Below are 16,972 nucleotides of genomic sequence, written 5' to 3' on the forward strand. Positions count from 1 at the left end.
CATTAACATCCAAACACCGCGCTTTCTTGATAAACATAAATGAATTATTATTATAAAGTCGTTCTATATTTACGTCCATCTGCACTATTGATATTCCATCCTTTTCCTACACTCTCTAGCTATCACTCTTGCAGCCTCTATTTCTTGTGATGTGCCATGTGTCACACCACTGGCGTAATTGTAAGCAGCAGGGAAATTTCTGTGCTTGACTTCATGTCTTGCCAACCACAACCTGGCTTTGGCACATTCATCTAATACAATGCCTTGGTTTGCTTCTTCGACTTCAATACATTTTAACATATAATTTTTGCAAGATATTGGGTCTTGCACACGTTCGTGCAGGGTGGCTAAATAATATAAGATAGTGATATCTTGATCGTTTGATAATTGTGAAGCTCTCTGGAAACATTTGATTGCCTGATTTGGTCTATCCAGTTTGTCGTAGCAGTTTGCAAGAGCTTGCCACATTCTTTTATCCAATGGCTTTAAAGAACAAGCCTTTTGCAAATAATACAATGCGTACAGATGCCTGTCTAACACTTCGTATGCCTGTCCTAACCCATACCATGCTTTGAAATCGCACGGATTGATGTCTACAGCCCTTCTATAACACTCTATGGCTGCATGAGAGTTTTTCGTCTCGACGAATTCATGACCCATTAATGTCCAGGCATTTGTACATGATTTATTTAACGTGAGCGCCCTACGGAAGTACATGATAGCCTTCTCATGTTGTTGTTTAGCACTGAAGTAATTAGCAATAATGCAGCAGGTTTCTGGTCTATAGGCATCAACATCAGCGGCAAATTGAGACAAATAAGCTAACTTATGGGGCTTCTGTATAACGTATAGGATATTCGAGTAAGTGTCCAAGTCATCTAACCTGTATGGGTCTTGTTTAACAATTTCGTCGAAAATTAATTCTGCATTAACATAATCCATATAGTGATAATTCAACAAGGCAAGTTCAGATTTTAAAAAGGAGAAATTGGGGAATATACTCATTAAATAATCCAGCTCATCCATAAAATGATCAAAATCCCCACCAAAATCTTTAAATATGAATATTTTAAAAAACCTTAACATCAAAGAATTACAATCCTTTTCGTCATCCAGTGGAAATATATCACGCAAATGCTTCACGAGCAATAGAGACTCATCAGTACGCGTAATACATGTTGCTAATTCGCACCAGCAGGTCCAGTTATAAGGATATAGTTCTAAGGATTTCACTAGAGACTTAATGGCTTCACTGGCTAGCCCTTCCTTCTTCTCTAAAATTCCCCGCAAGTAGTACAACAACGCATATCCAACTCCTTGCTTGGATGTAACCTCCGTGGATTGTTCCAGTAAATATATTTCCAACTCTCTGGATATCAGATTTATGCTAATTTTCTCCCCAGTACCCAAATCAACTACCATTTGCGACTGGATGTTGGCACCCCTCCTGGCATCTGGATTACGCTCGTCTATCCAGTCATCTACATTCGTGCCTGCCGCAGGATCCTTTTGGGAAATATCTGCAGGTTTCGTCAAAACATCTGCACTTGACTCCTGTGTCTTCTTATCCCACGACATAAACCTACTGTAGAGCCTGAAGAACTTCAACTTAGGATGCTTTTCGTTACGTAGAAAGTATGCACATCTGTCAAACTCCTTACAATCAAATAAATTCGAAGCTAATAGAAACAGGTCATATTGTTTTTCATCCATATAATCCGCATTCCTTATATTATTCTCAGTAAATAAATTCGAACTGGAGATTAAATTCCTATTTCTCAGGGGAGATTCATCTTCGAAATCCTTGCTCTCTTCTTGATGGGACGAGATCTCGCACATCCCAATCAATGCTTCTGAGGACCATCTTGCACTTTGAAACAATTTCAATTGAGATAAATCTTGACTAGACTTCCTCAACCTATTTCTAATCTCTATGAATGGCTCCATAATAATGGTCTTGGTCATTTATGTGTTGTTATGGCATTCCATTCAGTCATCTCCATGTTGTGAGTTCGATTTTTAACACAAAAAATTACACAGCAGGTAATGACAAACTAATTTCTAGTTCAAAACAACCTACACAGTATTTCGACCTCAAAACGACAAGGTAGGAGAGAGTGATATATTATTGATTTGTATATGCAATGAGTACACGGTATATGGATTTGCTGAATGTGCAACAAGGGTACCTTGATGAAAACTACAATAAGGTACAGGAAATATTGGATATATTGGATGGTCTTGTCGATGAGAACTTGAGCGATGAAGAGAAGGTAAAGTTGTTGAAAAGCCTTAGTGATGAGAGGTCACGACTATTCAAGTCGTTGATAAATTTAAGGGTTAATAATACAAACTGCATAGAGACGTATAATACTAAAATAAAAATTGGTCCTGCCTCTGACATTGCAAAAAGCAGGTTAAAAGCAACACCCACTGACATATCGAGTGGGGACAATTTATTCAATTATTTAAAGGAGGTAAGGCAGCTGCACATAGCTTGGTTAAAGCATTTGAAGCTTTTGAATGCATTGGCAGTTGATATGTGCTATCCATTGGTAAATCAAGAAGATACGGAAAATATTGCTGTGAATAAAGAACATTACCCTCGAGAATTAGCCCCTGTGTTAGAGGAATATGATGCATACGGTGCTGATATAGAGGATATCCGAAATTTAAGATCCAAGTTGATGCAGTATTTTGAGAATATTAAATCGTCTAGGGCGAAGTATCTGTTGGAAAACAAGTACTTATTGGCGGACAGCCTAAAGGAGTTAACAAAATTGGTAGCAGCATGGAGCCAGAAATGGGAACATCTAGAAAATATTCTATTTGGTGATAGTCCTGCCTCTCTTAGAAAGCTGTTGCAGACTATGGAAACTGTGAAGGCCTCCTTGCCTGGCGAACAAAATGAGGACGTTGTTATGGGCTAAAGTTTATCTTCCGTGGAAAAGACCATCAACTGTCTGCTGGGAATAAAGATTGAATAATATCTTGACACTTTTATTCTTCAAATGGTCAAGTTTTGAAGTCTAATATAATATATACATTGAATACCATTGTATAGTTGACATACCCGAAGATATCTGAAATAAACCCATACATCTGGGATAAGCTTTCGTTATAGGAAGCTTTCTTCAGAAGATATAGAGATAAATATCATCTACACAGATAGTACAAACAAGATGTTAGCCAGATATATTCTCAGTTCTAATAGGAGGTTGTTACGTTGTATCTCTGATGCTCCGGTTAATAGTCCTAAAGCTGCTGAAAATGAGCAATGGCTACAAAACTTAGATAAAGCACGATATGAATCAAAGCGAGTAAGAGATGAGGTGGACCAGAATGCTATACAAGAAGATAAAGATTCCAAATTTTTGGAAGGTCCCGGGGGATTTAAATATAAAATAGCTTCTAAATCACAAGAATCAACATATATCATTGTAAAGTCGCCTCTAAGCAACTTTACGTCTGTGGAATACCTTCAAAGAAACAAGAATCGTAAAATCCAGCAATCTAACTTTGTTGATCTGAAAATCGTTAAATGCAGGAGTGGTAATGGTGGTAATGGTATGGTATCGTTTTTCAGAGATGCAGGAAGATCAATAGGTCCTCCTGATGGTGGTGATGGTGGGAATGGGGGTAGTGTGTATATTCAAGCCGTGCCAGGAATAAATACATTGGCAAAACTAAAAAACACATATATTGCTGATGACGGTAAAAGTGGTGCAGCTGGGCAACTGGATGGTGCTAATGGTCGTGATATCCTACTTACAGTACCAGTGGGTACTGTAGTAAAATGGTGTATGGATCCTACTGTTGTTCGTAAATTCATAGATAAGAAGGTACGTTCCAATCAAGGAGATTCTTTAAGAAATATTCTCAACAGTAACATGGTAACAATGCAATGCAGAGGTATGTATGAACTGGATAGGATACCAAGGAAAATTCAGTTATTTAGGAATTCGTATGAGCCTGGAAGCGGTTGGTTATTCAAAGGTAAAGATGAAGACTACCACCTTGAAAAGGATTGGTTTATTGCACTGAACAAGAAGGTAACAAATCACGACCTCGAAATCATAACACAAGAACTAGAAAATGACAGCTTTCCTTTATTTGGTCTTGATTTGTACAAGCCCACAGAAAAACCGATCTGTCTCTTAAAAGGTGGTGCAGGTGGTTTAGGTAACATGCACTTTTTAACCAACCTAATAAGGAACCCTAGGTTTGCAAAATCTGGACGTGCTGGTATAGAACAATGTTTTCTTTTTGAACTGAAGGCTTTAGCTGATTTAGGATTAGTTGGTTTACCAAATGCCGGTAAGTCTACTATATTGAATCAAATTTCTAATGCCAGGCCTAGAGTAGGCCATTGGGAGTTCACTACAATGCATCCGACTATTGGTACTGTTAGTCTAGGAATAGATAAGCCTAGTTTTACCGTCGCCGATATCCCAGGTATAATTAAAGATGCCTCTATAGATAAAGGATTGGGTCTTGAATTCTTACGGCATATAGAACGTTCAAACGGTTGGGTTTTCGTCATTAGTTTAGAAAAAGAATCTCCAATTGATGATTTGCATACACTAATTGGGGAACTTGGTGGCATGGAAAAGGTGGTCTCGAAGAATATCTTAGTTGTATGTAATAAGGCAGACATTGACTCTGATAAACCAACAATATCCTTAACGAAATACCTAAGAATTGAACAGTTCTGCAAAGCGCAGAATTGGGATGTGATACCGATTTCTGCCTTGAATGGAGAAAACATTGATATCTTATTAGAAAAAATGGCCAAGTGTGCTGGTAAGTTGTAAGATAGCCATTATCTTGATTTTCGTCTCATCGACGTAAAGTTGCGCTTTCCTTTTTTGAAAAATTTTGATACGATGAGCTCACAACATATAACCTACTAATTCTTGTACATATTAAAATATATCTAGCCTATAGAGAATTATTCGACCTGCAATGAGTTTAATGTACAATGACTTTAAATCCCTGGGGCTCTCCAAATGGTTGGTCGAAGCTCTGCATTCCATGAAGATAACTCAGCCTACCATTGTTCAGAAGGCATGCATTCCAGAAATATTGAAAGGTTGTGATTGCATAGGTGGAGCAAAAACTGGTTCAGGTAAAACAATTGCATTTGCTGCCCCTATGTTGTCGAATTGGTCTGCAGACCCAAGTGGGATGTTTGGTGTCGTATTGACTCCTACCAGAGAACTAGCAATGCAAATTGCAGAACAGTTTACTGCCCTGGGAAGCATTATGAATATAAAAGTTGCACTCGTTGTTGGTGGAGATGATATTGTTAAACAAGCCCTTGAACTGCAGAGAAGGCCCCATTTTATTATTGCCACCCCTGGCAGGTTAGCTCACCATATTATGCATAGCGGAGAGGATACTATTGGAGGATTGAGGAGAGTAAAATATTTGGTTCTTGATGAAGCTGATATCTTGCTCACAAATACATTTGGCAAGGACTTGGCAACTTGCCTCAGTGTATTGCCTCCAAAAGAGAAACGGCAGAATTTACTATTCACAGCTACAATTACAGACCAGGTCAAGGCCTTGAAAGAGGCTCCACGAGTAGAAGGAAAACCACCAGTGTTTTCATTTCAGGTAGAAGACCTAGACTGCTTAGCTATCCCAAAGGCTTTGAAAACAGAATATCTACTGGTTCCAGAGCATGTAAAAGAAGCATACCTCTATCAAATTTTGAGTAGCGAAGAATACAACGATAAAACTGTCATCGTCTTTGTGAATCGGACAGTTTCAGCAGAAATTCTAAGAAGAACTTTAAGACTACTAGACGTGAGAGTAACCTCACTGCATTCTCAACTGCCTCAAAAAGAAAGAACCAATTCCTTGCAAAGATTCAGAGCTAATGCAGCAAGGATTTTAATTGCAACAGATGTTGCTTCTAGAGGCTTAGATATCCCAGCAGTGCAGTTAGTTTTAAATTACGACATACCAGCAAATCCTGACACCTATATTCACAGAGTAGGCCGTACTGCTCGTGCAGGAAGAAGCGGTGAGTCTTTATCCTTCGTGTCTCCAAAGGACGTTTCTAGGATTAAAGCTATTGAAAGTAGAATAAATAAGAAGATGGATGAGTTTACCAAAGTAGGAGACACAGCTGTGATTCGGAAAGCATTGACAAAGGTCACTGTTGCTAAAAGAGAAAGTCTAATGGCCATGGATAAAGAAGGTTTCGGTGAAAAACGGAAGCAACAACGTAATAAAGGTGGTATTAAAAGGGCTAACAAAGCCTTAGAGACTAAGAATAAATAATTGACATATTATATATTAATATGAAAAAAATTATTTCATAGGTTGAGTATTCTTAACTGCATGTTATCACATTGTATGTAAACGTAGTAGCTCGCTATTTTTAATGTCAACATGAACTTATAAAAAAAAAGAATATTCAACACTATCTCAAATATGTTGTAAACATCACCAAGTTAATTCAGTGAAGAGTGTGTAAATGTCTAAGGCTAAAGAACTAAAGGAAAAGCAAGAATTGCAAACTAGGCTACAGGAAGCCTTTAATAAAGATTTTTCGAAAGTGCTGAGTTGGTTTGATAACGATACGCCTAATAAACAATCTGAAGAGCTTTTAGGTTCCAGAGAAGCCTTCTTTAGATTGCCCGTCGTTCAAATAGGATCCGGATTGGGTGTGAAAGACGGGCATGAGAGTGGAAATACTCAAGATATTCAAACAGTTGGCGAATTTATTAAAGGTAATAAGAAGCTGAGCACATTAGCCAAGAAGAAGCAGAAGCAAAATGGTCAAGAGAGAAATGATATATATAGAATCCAGAAGGAAGACACGAAGGCAATGGTAGCTCTGAAGCATAAGATGAGAAATAGTAAAAGAGCACAAGCTAAAGATAGAATTTCTCAATTGCATCAACAAGTAGAAGCATCATCAGAAAACTTAAACAGCGTTCAACGTTCTGACAGTGACGACGACGACGACCAAGTAATCCAGAAAACAACAAAAAAAAGTTTAGCCTGTTATTTCCTAATAAGAAGAAGAAGTAATGGAATCCTCAACAATTCCTACTTTAAGCATCTGTCTATTCTAATTTACTGGTAATGTATTATTTCCCATCGTCTTCAATACCTTTCGGTCACCTTTCTTTTTTTAGAGATTCAATGTGGTTATGAAAAAGTTTTCAAATAACTCATCTCTTCAAACCAACAAATGATCAGAAACCATACAAACCGTTAAACTACAGGTGAAATATAGGTGAAGTGCAAGATTTAGGTTAGTGTTGAATCATGAATTATACACCTTTAGATGAAAATCATATGCAGCACAAGGCTGCAACTGTTTTGTGCTGCAACTGTGGTGTCCCAATGGATGGATCAACAGGTTTAGTAATGTGCTATGACTGTATTAAACTTACAGTGGATATCACGGAAGGTATTCCAAGAGAAGCGAACGTGTCCTTCTGCAGAAACTGTGAAAGATTTTTGCAGCCACCAGGTCAATGGATTAGAGCTGAGTTGGAGTCTCGGGAACTTTTGGCCTTGTGTTTGCGTCGACTAAAAGGTTTAAACAAGGTTAGGCTTGTGGACGCTTCTTTCATATGGACAGAACCACACTCAAGACGTATCAGGATAAAGCTTACGGTTCAGGGTGAAGCCATGGCAAATACTATTATTCAGCAAACATTTGAGGTGGAATATATTGTGGTTGCGATGCAATGTCCTGACTGTGCCAGATCATACACGGCTAATACTTGGAGGGCCAACATTCAAATCAGACAGAAAGTTCCACATAAGAGGACCTTTCTCTACTTGGAACAACTTATTCTAAAGCACAACGCGCATGTTGATACTGTTTCCATTTCCGAAGCAAAGGATGGTCTAGACTTTTATTATAGTCAAAAAAACCATGCAGTGAAAATGCTTGACTTTTTGAACTCTGTTGTTCCAGTGAAGACTAAGAAATCGGAAGAACTAATATCTCAAGATACCCACACAGGTGCCTCTACTTATAAATTTTCGTACTCAGTTGAAATCGTTCCTATTTGTAGGGATGATTTGGTGGTTTTGCCAAAGAAATTGGCCAAGTCTATGGGCAACATTTCACAGTTTGTCATTTGTTCAAAGGTAACCAATGCGCTCCAGTTCTTGGATCCTCAAACACTGCAGACTGCAGAACTAACGGCTTCGGTTTATTGGCGTAATCCTTTTATGTCTCTAGCTGATGTTTCCCAACTTATCGAATTTATCGTGTTGGAGGTAGAGCCAACGGGGTACGTGAATGGTAAACGAGTTTTGGCCGACATCACCGTCGCAAGAGCCTCCGACATGGGTGTTAATGACCAAACATACTATGTTAGATCACACTTGGGTGCTATTTGTCATCCTGGTGACAGCGTTATGGGTTATTTTATTGCGAACTCTAATTACAACTCAGATTTGTTTGACTCATTGAACTTTGACAGGATTCCAGATATCGTATTAGTCAAGAAGCAATATATTAGGAAGACTCGCAAGAATAGACACTGGAAGCTAAAGAGAATGGCTAAGGAGCACAAGGATATCGATGCCTCCAATGATTACTCTAGACAACAAAAGGTTGATATGGAGCGTGCTGAAAGAGACTACGAGCTATTCTTGCAAGAGTTAGAAGAAGACGAAGAAATGAGACAGACCATCAACCTTTATAAGAATCAGAAGCCTGTTCAGGAGGAAGAAATGGCAGACAGTGAAGATGAGGACGCTCCACAGATAAATATTGATGAATTGTTGGATGAGTTGGACGAGATGACATTGGACGATTTAACCACCGCTGAATAAGGATAGATATCATACGTAAATTTTGCCATAGTGTTTATTATAGGTTGCCCTTTTTAATAGCATATATTTTTTAAATTCCAGAGTGAGTTAGAATGTTAATACTATTTAATGACGGTTATTTAAAATTCGTTATACCATTTTAAAACCATTTTACCGCGCAACCCCATAGATCGGATAATTTGTTATGATCTTTTGCACATAAAAGTAAACATTCCAAATACAAAATATAAGATGCCTTGTGCCCAGCCCAAATCCATCAATATATTCTTAAAACTATAGATACAGCTGAACTATCAATAGAACTCTATATTGACATTCAAACAAGTAATACTATGAAGTATTTAACCGTGATCCAACTACCCTCTGACTAACCTGCCTTTCACCGGGTAACGAAAATTGAATCCAAGTCTCCCTTAAACAAAATCTGAGCAGTAGATATATGATATATTACAGTATCCATATTAATGTAGCAAAGTCAGTAAAGATAGCAGCGTGTAATGGATCAAGTTAGTTTAAAATTTACGCCTGCTTTACAGTCATTTATTGAAGCTTCATTCTTTGAAGAGTTTTCTCAGTTAAAACTTGACGTTTTGAAACTAAGTTCTCAGAGACTCCCCTTATATGCCAACTTAGATCTTTCCAACATCCCATCAAGGGCTTCAATTGCCCATCTATTTTTGAATGCACAGAGCTTTAATTTAAGTTCATGGGATGAAAAGAGCATTAATTTTCCAGGATGGTTTTTTAACTTCAATACGTTCGAGGAATTCAAGGATTTAGATAAAGCTAAGTTTCTCCAAGAGCAGTCCACGAAGTTGTTGGATGCAGGTGTTAATGGTTGTTTAGATGATGGTGCTGGTTTTTTTTGATTTGTTTTGCTGATTTGAAGCAATATAAGTTTTACTACTGGTTTGCTGTTCCTGCATACCAAATGGACACCCTTGAAATCAACCTTGTCAGCAAGAAGAAGCTAGTTGACACCTCCCCGTATGCAGAATTTATGAAGGATGTAGTTAAGCTAAGCGGTGTATTGGATACTGAGACAGGAGAAATTTTAACAGGGACCCGCCAGGAACTTGAGAAGTTTAACACTTTATTAGTGCACGATACTAGTGCCATTGAGTTATGCCCTACTAGTCTAGTCAAGAATTTTGTCACAATTTGGAAGTATCATAACCCTGACAAGAATGATTGTGTAGTTGTTCTATTACGGCCTGAAGGGAGCTACGTGTTAGAGCTTTCTATTAAGGGCGTTATCTCGGAAGAATCTAAAATAAAAGCAACTGGCTGGGAGAGGAATGTGCATGGGTTACTGTCACCAAAATTATCGGAGTTGGGTTCTATAATTGATTCCATGAAGCTTGCTGACCAGTCAATCGACTTAAATCTAAAGCTGATGAAATGGAGGATTGTGCCTGATATTAATCTTGAAGTAATAAAGAGCTCAAAAGCGTTGTTACTGGGTGCAGGTACACTTGGTTGTTCCGTTTCAAGATCATTAATAGCATGGGGCGTGAGGAAAATAACTTTTGTTGACAGCAGCAAAGTATCGTTTTCCAATCCTGTGAGACAATCACTGTTTAATTTTAGTGATTACGGTAAATTAAAAGCACATGCAGCTGCGGATGCAATAAAGGCCATCTTTCCTCTCGTAGAAGCATCGGGGGTACACCTTGAGGTCCCCATGATAGGCCATCCTGTCACAAATGAACAGAAACAGCGGCAGGATTATGAAAAACTAAGCTCCTTGATCAAGGAACATGACATAATATTCTTACTGATGGATTCTCGGGAAGCCCGTTGGTTGCCAACCGTTCTCGCTAACGTCGAGGGCAAGCTGGTCATCAACGCTGCTTTGGGGTTTGATTCTTACCTGGTGATGCGGCATGGTGATTACGGACAACCCGATGACAGTAGGCTTGGATGTTACTTTTGTCATGATGTAGTAGCCCCAAGCGACTCCTTGAACGACAGAACTCTCGATCAGATGTGCACCGTCACGAGGCCCGGAGCAGCGTTGATCGCATCGGCCCTTGCAGTCGAGCTGGCAGTGTCTGTTCTACAACACAAAGACAAGAACAACGCACCTGAAAACTCTGAGTGCGTGCTTGGAGAGGTCCCACATCAACTGCGTGGGTTTCTCAACCATTTTAGTACCATGAAACTGCGTACACCAGCGTACAAGCATTGCTCTGCTTGCAGTAGGATCGTTGTCACCTCGTTAAAAGCCGACGGATGGCAATTTTTGAAACAAGCCTTGAATAACAACAAGTTCATAGAAAATTTAAGTGGACTGACTAAGGTCCAAGATGAAACTGAAAGGCTCTTGGCTAATATAGACGATGATGAATTTGACATTATTACCTAAGATCGTTATATTAGAGTTATCGCTATTTACGTATTTAATTATATAAAATTGTTCAGCCAGGTTGATGATGTTCAGCGGATAGACATCTCTACTTGTAGATCTTAGCATCCAAACCTAAAATATCTGTACGAGACTTGAAGTTTCAATTGTAAAGTTGAGCAGCTTAGAACGGGTTTGATTAAAGAGGATATGCCTCTTAAATGGAGAACTAAGAATAATCAGAAAGGGGATTTTAAGAGGGCGAAGATAGAAGGGGCCGAAGGAGACAATTCTGATTCAGTTAAAGATGGTGAACGCATAGAGCAAGAGAATGAAAAGATGAGTTCTGGAGAGGGAGATTCAGGGGAGCGAGAAGGTGAGGCTGAGGACGGGGACCAGCCTATGGAGGAGGAGATAGAGGATGAAAAGAAGGGTATTGTTAAATTCATGTTTGATGGAGTTGAATATAAGTTCAAAGAGCGGCCAAGTGTGATTGAAGAACGAGAGGGGAAGATTGAGTTTCGTGTTGTAAACAATGATAATACCAAGGAGAATATGATGGTATTGACGGGGTTGAAGAATATTTTTCAGAAGCAGCTACCTAAAATGCCGAAGGAGTACATAGCGAGATTGGTATACGATCGATCGCATCTTTCGATGGCTGTGATACGGAAACCATTAACTGTTGTGGGTGGTATTACATATAGACCATTTGAGAAGGGTGAGTTTGCGGAGATTGTGTTTTGTGCGATAAGTTCCACTGAACAGGTTCGTGGGTATGGTGCACACTTAATGAATCATTTGAAAGATTACGTGCGGGCCACTACGAACATCAAATACTTCTTAACGTACGCGGACAACTATGCAATAGGTTACTTCAAAAAGCAAGGGTTTACAAAGGAGATTACCCTGGATAAAAGTGTGTGGATGGGGTACATCAAAGACTACGAAGGGGGTACCTTAATGCAGTGCTTTATGTTACCCAAGATCAGGTACTTGGATGCAGCCAAGATATTGTTGCTCCAGGAAGCTGCCATCCAAAGAAAAATAAGAACCATATCTCAGAGCCATGTGGTGAGGCGAGGGCTCGACCAATTCAAAGATCTTGATAATATTGAACCACTCGACCCTATGAGTGTGCCCGGTCTTAGAGAAGCTGGCTGGACTCCCGAAATGGATGCACTGGCACAAAGGCCTAAGAGAGGTCCACATTATGCAGCTATGCAAAATGTATTAACCGAACTTCAGAACCATGCTGCGGCTTGGCCATTTTTGCAACCCGTTAATAAGGATGAAGTCCCAGATTACTACGAGTTTATTAAAGAACCTATGGATCTGAGCACTATGGAAGTCAAGTTGGAAAATAATAGGTATGAGAAGATGGAAGACTTCATATATGATGCCCGCTTAATCTATAGCAATTGTCGAGCCTACAATGGGGAAAATACATCCTACTTCAAGTACGCGAATAGACTAGAGAAGTTCTTCAACGCAAAGATGAAGGAGATTCCGGAGTATTCCCACTTAATAGATTAGAGACATGTATATATATGTATTATTGAGGATATAAATTTTAATTTACAGAATGGGTCCGCATAGGCTCGTTGTTGTACGGAACTCTTCCCCAAATCCTCAATAATTTTAACCTGACATTTCAATGTCTTGATCAGCTGGACTTTCTTGAGATTCCCTTTCCTTTAGTTGCTCAATAATTTCCGCTGTTTTTGATTCAGGATAGATAGAGAAACCGTGTTCCTCTGTCACGCTGCTTAATTGGGCATTATTTTCGTCTAATTTCTCCTCCATAACTTGTTTTAAAATCTTTAGTACTAATAATTCTGCCTCCTTTAAAGTAAGCGACGAATACCATTCATTTTGTAGCTCGGACTGTGCACCCTCTGAACCAGACCCAATGGCCTTGGCATTGTAACGGTAGAAAGTTCCAGAGGGCTCTGCATGATAAAGCTGGTAGCCTTCCTCCTTGTCGTACCCTGCTATTAATAAAGCGACACCAAACGGTCTCGACATTAACCGCTCCTCCCCTGATGCACCCTCTCCAAACCTAAGAGCCAAATCACAAACAGATTGCGTTAGTGATTCAACGCTGATTTCTTCATCATAGTACAGATTGTGTGTCACAGACGATATTCTAGCATGTTCAATCATCGAGCGCGCATCAGCAGTAAGCCCGCTCATGGCACATCCTATGTGTTTATCCACTTCAACGATCTTTTCAATCGAATCACTCTCCAAAAGCGGTGAAGTTACACGCTTTTCAACTCCAAGAACTACACCTTCATTGGTCGCAATCCCAATAGCCGTTGATCCTAATTTAATTGCCTCCAGAGAATATTCTACTTGAAACAACCTACCTTCAGGAGAAAACGTACTCACACCACGGTCATATTCACTTCTAGTTAAAAACATCTCCTACTATATAATTGAACTGTTTGATTCCCCCGGGAGACCTCTATTGTGGTATTCTAGACAGCTGCAGCTTAACCTCTTCGTTATCCAGTTTGCCACCCAGTGGAGCTCAAAACTGGCACTTTATGCCTTTTTCAGATTAGCTATGATCCAGAGATACGCGGTGTACTGGTGTATGCACGTGACCTATAACAGATCCTGTTGAGCCATAAACTAAGGACGAGATCAAACGAACAACAAGTTAAAAGGCTGCTATGGGGAGACTCATAGTTTTAGAGCGCTCTATGGGGCCACTATATCTTATGGCAGCAGGCTTTACGGCTCTGTTTACATATTGGGGCAGCTCCAACGCGTTAACAAAAGATTTCACAAAACGGAGACGAGAACCCAATAGGATGATAATGGGTACATCAAAGTTAGCTATCTAGATAGGTATTCTACAAGACGTTGTAATTGAGTTCAATATGGAAGTGAAAAAAGTTCAAGATGTGGTTTACTTAGTGCTGCCGCCAAAAGGCGTTGGTGAGAGTAGTGGGAGCCATAGCTTTTTCACGAGGCTATCTAACTATCAGCCTATAACGCATACACAACTTAAGATCAAGTCGTATCCGCTGGACCAAATCAAAGATCAATCAGTGCAGGAGTCTCTTGTGATTCGAGATCTACTAAATGTATTATTGGGGCTTGAAGGAGTGTATATTCGGTATAATAATAGTTATGATCCTTCTTCGAGAAGTGGTGGGACGATGGCATACGACATTGTAGGTCCGGATTACAAAATTGCCAAAAACATGGATCCATCTTTGAAGAGTGTTGCCAAGAGGATTAGTAAAGTAGGAAGGTTATATGTGCTTTTGAATGAGTTTATGGCTCGTTTTGAACAGACGCGGTATGGTTCTATAATCCACCGATTGTGCTTTGTTGTGAGAAGGTTTTTACAGGATGAGTACTTGCCATTCGTAGTAGGGAAGCTTGAGCGTTGGTTTCAAGAGGATTGCCGGTTTGGCATCCGGATAATGGAGCAGACTTTGAATGAAGAAATTGTTTACAGGGCTAGGGTGTTGTATGAACTGGTTGCCAGTGTGATCAAGGAGATGGGAAGGAGAGATAAAATAGACCTTGTAGAAGCTGACTTTGAAAACTTCATGCAAGATTTAAAGATGGGCGGTGACGCTGGTGCGTTTAACGATATCAGTGCAAATGGGCTTCTGATAACCGATACGAGGGTTTCCCCAGTAGCCAAGGGGGGAATAGTGTTACAGATAATTCTTGATAAGTTAAAGCAAAACTGGGGGGACCAACTGAACCTACAGTTCTTGCGCCGTGTTTGGAAAGATATATCCGAACCTTACTGTGAAATGTTAAATGCTTGGTTAATCAGAGGGGAATTAAAAGATCCGTACAATGAGTTCCTTATTAGTGACACTTCCTCAAACGTCAATGTTACCTTGAACTCATTGAATAGTGAACGACTATGGGATACACAATACGTAATACGCAAGGATGGACTCACTGAACAATTTCATGATCGCCAATTACAATATAAAGTGCTTATGACAGGTAAACTATTGAACTTGTTCAAGCGTAGTTGCGGTTTAGCAACTCTAAAACCCGAGCTTGACCCTCCTCAGAACGAGATTGCAAAGGAGCTTCCTGAAGGTACCCAATTGCTTGTATATGTTGATAAATGGTATCAACGGGCGAATCAAATGTGCTGGGAATTGCTTCAAGACGGCTACCAGCTTCCGAGATTTATGTCCCAGTTGCACCGTCATTTCATGCTCTATAGTTGTGGCGAATTCAAAAACAAGTTTTTTGTCAAGTCCATGGTTGAGTTAACTCGTAGTAAATCGGAAACTATTCAACTTAAATTACAAAGAGTGTGGCAACAATATCAACGTTACACATCTTCAGGAAAAGATGATCTTGTGTTACAATTAATGAACCTTAGATTGGACAATATGAGTTTGGCGGATGTGATCACACAATTTGAAGAAGCCGAGGATGAGGTACCGAATAATCAAAATGGTCATACTAACGCACACGACCACGGCGACAGCAATAGTACTGGAACTGGTGGTGTGATCGACGGTACTGGTGCAAGTACCCAAGCTGATGCTAGTAATATGACACGCCGCAACAGCGCCGCGCGAAGTAACCGGAACTCCTTGTTAGAGGCGCGCAACTTTAACAGCTTAAAGGACATGTTGCTGCGAGAACTGGATCATGGTTCTGCATCAGCTGCTACACCAGATGCCATGGATACAACGGATGTAACCCGCAAAAACAAGCTTCATAGCATCCATTATCTACAGTTCGAAATAGTTGTCCCATTTCCATTAAATGCACTCGTCTCTAAACCTTTTGTCGTTGAATACCAGATAATTCAACGGCATCTATTAATTCTTCACTATTATAACCGTCTACTAGAAGATACGTGGTTCGAAACTAATAAGGTTTGGCCAGCGCGAATTCGTGTTCCTTCAATGAAAAACTGTCTAAAGCGTTGTAGATCTATCCATAACAGACTCGCACAACTCGTTAAAGTACTTTCCGAATATGCCGCGCACGATGTCATCACACCCGATTGGCGTCAGTTATCTGACGTTCTCAACGGCCCTTCGGTTTCTTTCTCTCGACTACAGCTCGCAGTACATGACTACCTTGCAAATGTCATGGCCGCAAATCTCCTAACTGACACCGACCTCCATCGCCTGCTAATGCAGATATTAGAAATTGTCCACCGCTACTGTAAGTTCCTCTCTGCTCTTCGCCCAGCCCTCGCCAATACACCTGCGCTTTCTGCATCGTCCGCCGCGTACACAGGTACAGACGACGCATCTCCGGACACACCGGTACCGTACAACCTACTGTCCGACTGGGACCGCTACCTGAAAAAGGTTTCCAACGCTCTTCGAGATCATATTCGAGCGCTCATCGAAGGAATTAAACATCATAGTCAGAGAGGTCAGACTGCCCCCCGGGTATTGTTGTTGGTAGAGCGTTTGTCTGCTTTCGTTTATTGAACTATCTCGCAGAGTTGAGTTCCAGCCTGAAGCCTCCCATTCCACACAAGAACAATGGAAGCTTGACATCGCGGCTTCCTATCTGACTTTTATTCTTAGGCACAGCTTCTTGTTTGCTACGTTTCGTCTCGTGTTCCAACTACACAGTGATGATCGTGGGGGGCCTGACGCACGTACCCTGAAAGTCGCCTTCAACACCAGAGACACGACGACACACGCTTTCAAAACAGCAAAGGGGACAAGAAACTTAATGATCAGCAGACAGTGGAAAAAATTTCTGAAGATAGAGAGCACGAGGATATAGACATGATATTGATGGACGAAAAAATAGGGTCAAGCAGTAAGAACAGTGTAT

The 16,972-nt window shown here is 40.1% G+C and overlaps 9 protein-coding genes and 1 further gene across 9 annotated transcripts; 8 read left to right on the forward strand and 2 right to left on the reverse strand.

The window, feature by feature from the left end:
- Window positions 1-84: 84 nt before the first annotated feature.
- On the reverse strand, window positions 85-1,965 carry CDC23 (anaphase promoting complex subunit CDC23; the record flags this gene model as incomplete). Its single annotated transcript, XM_003646645.1, has 1 exon — window positions 85-1,965. One exon carries the CDS (start codon window positions 1,963-1,965, stop codon window positions 85-87), a length of 1,881 nt encoding a protein of 626 aa, XP_003646693.1.
- Window positions 1,966-2,144: 179 nt separating this feature from the next.
- Window positions 2,145-2,930, forward strand: THP2 (Thp2p; the record flags this gene model as incomplete). Its single annotated transcript, XM_003646646.1, has 1 exon — window positions 2,145-2,930. One exon carries the CDS (start codon window positions 2,145-2,147, stop codon window positions 2,928-2,930), a length of 786 nt encoding a protein of 261 aa, XP_003646694.1.
- Window positions 2,931-3,182: 252 nt separating this feature from the next.
- MTG2 (putative GTPase MTG2) lies at window positions 3,183-4,814 on the forward strand (the record flags this gene model as incomplete). The annotated part of the gene is made up of 1 exon (XM_003646647.1): window positions 3,183-4,814. The coding sequence occupies one exon, from the start codon at window positions 3,183-3,185 to the stop codon at window positions 4,812-4,814; it is 1,632 nt and encodes a 543-aa protein (XP_003646695.1).
- Window positions 4,815-4,974: 160 nt separating this feature from the next.
- On the forward strand, window positions 4,975-6,291 carry DBP8 (ATP-dependent RNA helicase DBP8; the record flags this gene model as incomplete). The annotated part of the gene is made up of 1 exon (XM_003646648.1): window positions 4,975-6,291. One exon carries the CDS (start codon window positions 4,975-4,977, stop codon window positions 6,289-6,291), a length of 1,317 nt encoding a protein of 438 aa, XP_003646696.1.
- A 196-nt stretch (window positions 6,292-6,487) lies between these two features.
- Window positions 6,488-7,102, forward strand: NOP19 (Nop19p; the record flags this gene model as incomplete). Its single annotated transcript, XM_003646649.1, has 1 exon — window positions 6,488-7,102. The coding sequence occupies one exon, from the start codon at window positions 6,488-6,490 to the stop codon at window positions 7,100-7,102; it is 615 nt and encodes a 204-aa protein (XP_003646697.1).
- Window positions 7,103-7,287: 185 nt separating this feature from the next.
- On the forward strand, window positions 7,288-8,817 carry NMD3 (ribosome-binding protein NMD3; the record flags this gene model as incomplete). Its single annotated transcript, XM_003646650.1, has 1 exon — window positions 7,288-8,817. One exon carries the CDS (start codon window positions 7,288-7,290, stop codon window positions 8,815-8,817), a length of 1,530 nt encoding a protein of 509 aa, XP_003646698.1.
- Window positions 8,818-9,314: 497 nt separating this feature from the next.
- On the forward strand, window positions 9,315-11,185 carry Ecym_5098 (the record flags this gene model as incomplete).
- A 189-nt stretch (window positions 11,186-11,374) lies between these two features.
- Window positions 11,375-12,700, forward strand: GCN5 (histone acetyltransferase GCN5; the record flags this gene model as incomplete). Its single annotated transcript, XM_003646651.1, has 1 exon — window positions 11,375-12,700. The coding sequence occupies one exon, from the start codon at window positions 11,375-11,377 to the stop codon at window positions 12,698-12,700; it is 1,326 nt and encodes a 441-aa protein (XP_003646699.1).
- Window positions 12,701-12,805: 105 nt separating this feature from the next.
- On the reverse strand, window positions 12,806-13,591 carry PUP2 (proteasome core particle subunit alpha 5; the record flags this gene model as incomplete). The annotated part of the gene is made up of 1 exon (XM_003646652.1): window positions 12,806-13,591. The coding sequence occupies one exon, from the start codon at window positions 13,589-13,591 to the stop codon at window positions 12,806-12,808; it is 786 nt and encodes a 261-aa protein (XP_003646700.1).
- A 464-nt stretch (window positions 13,592-14,055) lies between these two features.
- SPC97 (gamma-tubulin-complex subunit SPC97) lies at window positions 14,056-16,617 on the forward strand (the record flags this gene model as incomplete). Its single annotated transcript, XM_003646653.1, has 1 exon — window positions 14,056-16,617. One exon carries the CDS (start codon window positions 14,056-14,058, stop codon window positions 16,615-16,617), a length of 2,562 nt encoding a protein of 853 aa, XP_003646701.1.
- Between the last annotated feature and the right edge of the window lie 355 nt (window positions 16,618-16,972).

The sequence above is a fragment of the Eremothecium cymbalariae genome, chromosome 5, assembly GCF_000235365.1.
Source record: "Eremothecium cymbalariae DBVPG#7215 chromosome 5, complete sequence".
Classification (NCBI taxonomy): Eukaryota; Fungi; Ascomycota; class Saccharomycetes; order Saccharomycetales; family Saccharomycetaceae; genus Eremothecium; species Eremothecium cymbalariae.